The 7,771-nt window shown below is 39.2% G+C and overlaps 1 protein-coding gene across 1 annotated transcript; it reads left to right on the top strand.

Annotated features, from left to right (window-relative positions):
- On the top strand, positions 1–7,128 carry arrdc3a (arrestin domain containing 3a). The gene is made up of 8 exons (XM_016527811.1): positions 1–482; positions 2,816–2,897; positions 2,994–3,141; positions 3,258–3,360; positions 3,943–4,199; positions 5,123–5,285; positions 5,548–5,690; positions 5,789–7,128. Exons 1-8 carry the CDS (start codon positions 203–205, stop codon positions 5,855–5,857), a joined length of 1,245 nt encoding a protein of 414 aa, XP_016383297.1. The 5' UTR covers positions 1–202; the 3' UTR covers positions 5,858–7,128.
- Positions 7,129–7,771: the final 643 nt, after the last annotated feature.

Genomic DNA, 7,771 nt, shown 5'->3' on the forward strand with positions numbered 1-7,771 from the left:
ATTTCGCTGTCTTTCATTGCAGACCATCAAGCCTTCACCGAGACGCGGTAACAGCATCGTTTGCTGTTATTCAGCTCTCGCATCTCAATGACACTATCCAGTGTTAACTCTCGCTTTTTTTCATAAGAGATTATTTTCATAGACTTTGCATTGTGGTTTTGTTTTGTCTACAGAACTTTGTACATTTTATTTTCTTGCCACCATGGTGCTAGGAAAGGTGAAGAGCTTCATTGTAAGCTACGACTGTCTAAATGACAGCAATGTCCCTGTTTTCTCCAGCGGGGACTCCGTCTCAGGAAGAGTTATTATTGAAGTCACCGGGGAGATTCGTGTGAAGTCACTTAAAATACATGCAAAAGGATTCGCAAAAGTTCGTTGGACAGAATCACGAAATGCTGGATCCAACACTGCCTACACTCAAAATTACACAGAAGAAGTGGAATATCTGAATCATAGAGACACCCTTATTGGCCATGAGAGAGGTAAGCATACAGATCAGACAAGCTCTCAGTGTAGATTTGTTCAGAAAAGAGCAGTTGAATGTACTGGTGGGTTGCTCAGTGGTCCAGGATGACATGACATACTTGGATGCTGCACAGTACTTGTTGACCGGTGGACCTGTAGACACTATTGTGTGCATGCATATATCTTTCTTTTCCTTTTCTATTGTATTTATGTATTCACTTGTTAAAATCGATTGGCTTAATCAAACCCCAAAAAATACACCATATACACATGGAACATTACATGACAGACTCATCATTCATTAGAAATAATGAATTGGCAATAGACGTGGATGCCGCATTTTCACTATCCAGTTTAAATCAGCTAAATGCGTGATATTCAGCACATTTCTCTATTCTGACTATACTTCAGGATTCTTTCAGGTGTCAGTGAAGTAGCTTGAATGAATGGTGACCACACAGTTTGCTCATCTCATGCTACAGCCTTATTAAAATCAAGATTCGTTTCGGTGTTCAATCGATTTATTTATTTCGGAAAAATTACGTCCATGAATTCTATATAAGATCACATATTAAAAACAGTAATGACAGATCTTTCGGCATAATATCTTAAGTTTCCACCCATTGTTCGAAGCGGTTCAATCCTGTTTTGATGCAGTGTCTAGCCGTTCTTGTCTCTGATTGGTGGAGGCGTCAACGTGTCTTCTATGACATCATGCTTTTGCGGAAAGTGAGAAAAACAGCACAGCAGCAACTTTGCACCATGGCTGTAGTATGCAACATATGCACATATTTTAGCTAAATTTAAATGCATTCAGTGGTCCAATATTTAGTTGTTAAGGCTGACTGACAACCTCTTTGCTTTTTTTTTTTTTTTTTGCATAGACTGTTGGACTCTTCACACTTGAAATTGTTAACTCATGGCCTTTCTAAAATTCTGAGTAAATATATTCGTGGGTTATCTCGTTTCGCACTGTACATTTATAAACCCTTTGCATATTTATGACGAAAACTTCTCACGAGCTGTTTTGATAACTGCTGGTCCTTTGGTAGAAGTTTCTATAATTTGTTTGTCAGTTCTGACTGTTCTGACTGAAGTCACTTTTTAACGCACAAAAGCAAAAAAAAAAACTATCTTTTCACTCCAGTTCACGCAGTTTGACATTTTTAATTTTCTCGTACAGCGCGTTCCACAGTTTCTGCAACTGCACGGAGCTCATGAATATTTAATGAGCTAAGCACCGAGGCAGTTTATTGGTCGTCTGTTGCCAAACAACTTGCTGGTACGTTCTACCACCGCATCGTTCCACACTGTAACGTTAGCATCAAAACACAGGGTTAAAAATTACAAGTGCGAACGGTTGCTTAACCCAGTGGTAAACGTGACATTAATACATCTACATTGTATAATAACTTTTACATATTCGCTTTTTTGTTGAGAAGTTTTTGTTAGCCTGAGGTGGCTTCTAGTACAGGAAAGCTAGTCAATATTTGCCTAATGTTGAACCTCTTTGTATACAAATCAAATAGTGCATGTTATGACCTTGTTAGTTGCATGCGTGTTGTAATTTCATTCCCATGTAAAATTCTAATCTAAGTCATATCTAATTGTCTTTGCTGCTTCTGTATGGGTGATTGGTTACAATAAAAGTCCATTTGTAATTGAAACTGGTCGGTTTTCTGTCGTTTGTGATTTCTGGTGTGTGTTTTTTGGCATATTTCTCTCATGTGTTTTGCTGAATGGGAGAATACTCTTGAGGTCCACGCCGCAGCACACGCGTAGATTCAATGGGAGGCTGCCGCACACTGAATGGGTAATGAGCGCGCCTGCACGGGGAAGCAGCCGGCTCCGGTTTAGGCCAGTCTTCTCTTGCTGGAGTCTGCCCTTGATTGACAGCTCCGTGCCTGTTTACCATGGCTCCGCTAAACTGAGTGCTTAGCTGGCGAAACGAAAGTCGCCGGTGTTTTTTAGTGTTACACAAACAAATTATTTAACATTGGAATTTCGTTTCACATTTACCTTAGTTAGGTTTCACGTGAACTGCAGTGGATCTTGTGAGTAGTTCTTTCTCCCATTCAGAATGAATACTGAAACTGAATACACTTGTGCATAAAGTGCAATCATTATACTTGTGATGAAACACTCATAATTCTTGGGTACAACATAATATTGACGCATATCATGATTTGCTGGGGTGTATGAGAATCAATCAACTGTTGTTTTATCAAAGTGTTTATGCATTTAGCAGAAGTGTATGTGTTTGAATAAATTAGATAATGTAATAAACAAGAAGATGATCAATGCTTTGGCAGGTAAGGTATATTTGGAATATTATTCTCTTCTGTTTCAGATGATGATAACTCAGAGGAGGGACTCACCACTATTCATTCAGGAAGACATGAGTATGCATTCAGCTTTGAGCTTCCACAAACGTGAGTGTCGGTCAGATATGGCCCCAGGTAAAATTATTCACTTGAAATGTATATTGTAATTCTTATTTAAATGTTCTCTGTGTCACGCACATGCAGACCTCTGGCTACCTCGTTCGAAGGAAAGCATGGCAGTGTGCGCTATTGGGTGAAGGCTGAGCTGCACAGGCCGTGGCTTCTGCCCATGAAGACCAAGAAAGAGTTCACTGTCTTTGAACACATTGACATCAACACTCCTCTTCTGCTGGTGAGTGTTTGCATCATCCGTATCCCTCGATTTATCACTGATTCATCAATGCAGTGTTGAAAAATGACCAGTCAAGTTTCTTGCATTTTAAAGTGTTGTTATTCTACTTTGCACAGTCTCCCCAGGCAGGAACTAAAGAAAAGACGCTATGCTGCTGGTTTTGCACCTCAGGTCCAATCTCCTTAAGTGCCAAAATTGAACGGAAGGGTTATACTCCAGGTAAATCTTCTGGCAGTTAACATTTTCAGTATACATTTGGACCCCACTATACTTTTACATGATACTAGAGCTGCAAATAATGATTATTTTGATTATCGTGTAATCTGTTGATTTTTTTATTTTTATTTTTGTATTTATTTTTTATTAATCAAATGGAAAAAAGCATGTGACAGGGAAAGCCACATTAAACTATAAAATTGTTTAAGGCTCTTAAGGGTGTAGTTCACCCGGAAATGAAAATTCTGTCATCGTCAGTTTCTTTCTTCTGTTGAATAAAATATCTTCTTCTGAAATAAATTCATTCATGTTTGGAACAACATGAGGGTGAATAAATTGATAAAAAGGTCACTTTAATATGATGCATTCTCATGTTTTGGACAGCTTGGGTTGTATACTTTTGCCGCAGCAGCTTATAGAAATGCATTTCTTGCTACTGTAAAGTGCTGTGACTGATAATAATCAATATATTTCAGATTTGTTTTAATTATCAATCATTGTCAGTTTTAATCAGTTGTTGCAGCCCTACATAATACCCCTTGATACTATTTTGTACAATTAACCATATATAATGTCTTTACACAGGGGAGTCCATTCAAATCTTTGCTGAAATTGAAAACTGCTCCTCGCGTATGGTTGTGCCAAAGGCTGCCATTTACCAAACACAGACCTTCTTTGCCAAAGGGAAGATGAAGGAGATCAAGCAGTTGGTGGCCAACATCCGAGGCGAGTCGCTTTCTTCTGGCAAGACGGAGACATGGAATGGAAAGATGCTGAAGATTCCCCCTGTATCTCCCTCCATCCTTGACTGCAGTATCATTAGAGTGGAATACTCACTCATGGTAAGTCATGTGCTTTTATAGTTTGTATTGATTTTGAAGTTTTATGGGGCGCACATAAGCTTACCGATCATCTCTACAAGTGCTGGTCATCTCAGTAGCTTAAAAATGCAAATAATTCAGTTATATGAGTGTTTTCCATGTCGATTTAAAGCAGCTGAAGGATCATTACCTTGACAGCCCCTCTTGCTCTTCCACACACGCAGCACTATGAATGATAATAAGATTATGTCAAGTTCTCTCCAGCACATACTGATAAGAAGATCAGCCCAAAATATCTGATGAAATTCAGGCCATTGAGTGTTAATGGCTTATTATCCCCTCAAACCAATCTGTTACTGTGTAATAGTCAGGACCCAGGATCTGAGTTTACTATTTTAATTCACTCAGCTCTAAGGAAACATTGTTGATATGCTGTGAATACATAAATAATGTTATTTTCTTGCCTTTTTCTGTGATTGAAAATATTCTGGTACAATAAATGGGTCATCCCTACTTGTTTTAAGCAGGCTCCTTGTATTCTGAAATAAATGAATCCACTTAATAAATTGTGACCTATTAAATACTGTTTCCTGGTCCAAATCTCTACTCTGTTATAAGTGAGAATACCATTTCAAGAGCTGTTTATGAGCACTATTCATGTCTAGCACTCTAAAAATCACAGTATACACTACAGTCTCTAAGCTCGCAGCATCCTGGACACAAGTATTTTAATGGTTAAGAAAAGATGAATTACTGCCTGGCCAACTGAGATTTTGGCATTGAGGTAAAGGTTAGGACAGCACACTGTGGTTGTATATTAGAACCGTTTGTTTGCTTTGGGGATCTGAAGGAGCATTTGGATCTGGAAATGCTGGAACGTTTTTTTACAAAGGTGCACTGTTTGTGAAATGATTAATTTTATATCCCAATATTTTTATTATCAGGTGTATGTAGACATCCCAGGAGCCATGAACCTGTCTTTAAACCTGCCCCTGGTGATTGGCACCATCCCTCTCCACCCCTTCGGTAGCCGTACATCTTCTGTGAGCAGCCAATGCAGCATGACCATGAGCTGGTTAGGCTTGGCCCTCCCTGAGAGGCCTGAAGGTAAGGAACGTTTCCTAGGTTGTCAATTAGTACCACTTGTTTTAAGGGATGTTTGCAATATATGAAGATGGAGGTCATGTGATTTGAATCTGACTTGTTTAGATTACACAGATAGGAAAGTCTGTAGAAGTCTTCTTGTTGCTTAACGTTTCTTTGAATAAGACACCAAAAGAGGACATGTAGATCACATTGTGTTCAAAGGTGAAACCTATAACGTGTTTGGCATGGTAACAGTATTAACATTTGCTTTTGCTGTACGCAGCTCCTCCAGCCTATGCAGAGGTGGTCACAGAAGATCAGAGGCAGAGCTGTCTGGAAGTGTCGTCAGGGCGGGAGAACTTTGATGGCCCGCTATTCGCTTATATCCAAGAGTTCCGCTTCCGACCCCCTCCACCCTACTCCGAGGTAAGCTTTTAGTTTAGTTTTGGTGGAAGGTGTGAAGCTTTCAGCCATGTTTAAATGCATTAATCTCACCGCTGTTTCTCTGTTCCCCTCTCCATCAGATTGATCCACATCCAGATCAAGCCACATCAACTGCAGAACACAGACTCGACACCTGCCCGTCACGCTGAGAAATGCATGGCATGAGTCCAAAGCGATGGGCTTTAGGAGCTTTCACTTTTGTTTATCTCCCGATGACAGTGATTGGTCACTTTGCTGTCACCACCGAGAGAAAACAATCCTCTATGGGAAAACCCAGAAGTAAGGGCGCAGAGAGTCACTTTCAGTTCTTTTGAGGTCTGTAGTGTTCATTGATTGTGTTTCCTCAGTCGATAATCTGCTCTTGGTAACATGCTGTCTTGACGCTCTTGCGACATTGCCTCGCCAACTCGTAACCCGAGTGTGGCTTTTGTTTGATTTTCTCCTGTTCACATGGACTTCATTTTCAGTTCTAAATGTAGAATGCCTTTAAGCCAAACGTGGTTTGCTTGGTGTTAAATTTGTTGCACATGTTGTTTGATCAAGGAGCAACAGTCCAGCTCATGCCACTCATGTGCGTGATGGGAGCAGAGAGATAAAACAGGGTGGGGTCCGGGCAGGCAGCCTGAAGAGTTTGTTGCCTTTCTGTTTGTAGTGTGTAGCAGTGCAGGCTTCAAGATTGCACTGCTTGAAAAAAGCACTCAAGTCTCAGGTGATCTTCTCACTTGCCAAATGATGAAAACAAAAATGGTGTAGATTATGTTTTGATTGCACTGTTTCAGTTCAAGGTAGGAGACTATAGAAGGAATTTCAGATTCAATTTTGAAAAACAGATTCAATAAAGAGAGGAGATATGCGCAAAGATGCAAGGCAGCTTTCAAAGACTTATGACATTCCCTTTTTGTCCTGCTGCACCAGCAGCCACAATGTTTCTTCAGATCGGTGAAGCCAGATGTGACCCAAAGGATGGCACAAATGCTTGAAAAGCCAAGCTGGGTAGCAAAACATCCAGAGACATCCGAATCCAGTTGAAATGAGTTGTACATTTGTTTTTAAAACTCATTCAACTACAGAAGTAGTTTAGGCTCTGATCATGCTTGGCCTTCATTAAGCACTTTTTTTACTGAAATAAAACTGCTCATGTCTGGTTGAGGTCTGGAGAAACAATTTAAACAATTACCAATGTAGATAGTTAAAGTAGTGTTTGAATTTGTAGAATTACTCATGTCTGCATACACAGCGTGTTTGTTATATGTTCATCTGTAATGTTAGGGGGTTTATGATTCGACAGCAAAGTGGTCTTAACATAGTGGCCTTGATGAACTGATCTTAACATGCTTTATCATTTATGCTATCCTCAATAATCATCATCCTGTTTTCTTTCAGTCCTAGAGATTACTGTTTAGTTTAAAAGGACAAAAAGGGAAAACCAAAAAGTCCTTCAAAGCGTGCGTTGATCATGCCACTTTTGAGTTGAATGGGTTTTGGATTTGTTTTTTCAGATATGAGTTCTGATGATTACTGTTGGGCATTCAGTGTTTGTTTTCCAGACAAACGACCATTATACAGATCCTCTTGTCTCGATTATTATGGGAACAATAGCTGAAGCACACCTCAGAGAAATGGATGACCCATTTCAGAACTGAAGAGATGATTATAAGAAGCAGAGAATGATCTGCTTCTCTGTTGTGTTTTATAGTTTAGAATTGAACCAAAATTGGCCACTAATGAAAGAATAAGCTTAAACGCAAAGAGAAAAGTGCTTCTTTTTGTGGTTGGTCAATACTATAGTCTAACGCTTGGCCTTCCGTGTAGTCCAGTGTTAAAGCTAAACTCTTGACTTTGTCAAGAAACACCTTTAGTGGAAATATGGTATGTTTTAGAAATTAAGTGCAATATTTCTTGAGTTTATTTTGTCTCAGTGGTATATTTTGTCTTATTTCATTGTGATTTCATTTCAGAGATCATTGTGAACATTAAATAATGAATGAAATGTATGTTCATAATGGTTTTAACATTTCTCTTAGTTCTTCCTTGGAAATAAATAAATGTCTAAAAACCATAAT

This window comes from Sinocyclocheilus rhinocerous, unplaced genomic scaffold (genome assembly GCF_001515625.1).
Source record: "Sinocyclocheilus rhinocerous isolate Xijiao unplaced genomic scaffold, SAMN03320098_v1.1 scaffold62, whole genome shotgun sequence".
NCBI classification, from domain to species: Eukaryota; Metazoa; Chordata; class Actinopteri; order Cypriniformes; family Cyprinidae; genus Sinocyclocheilus; species Sinocyclocheilus rhinocerous.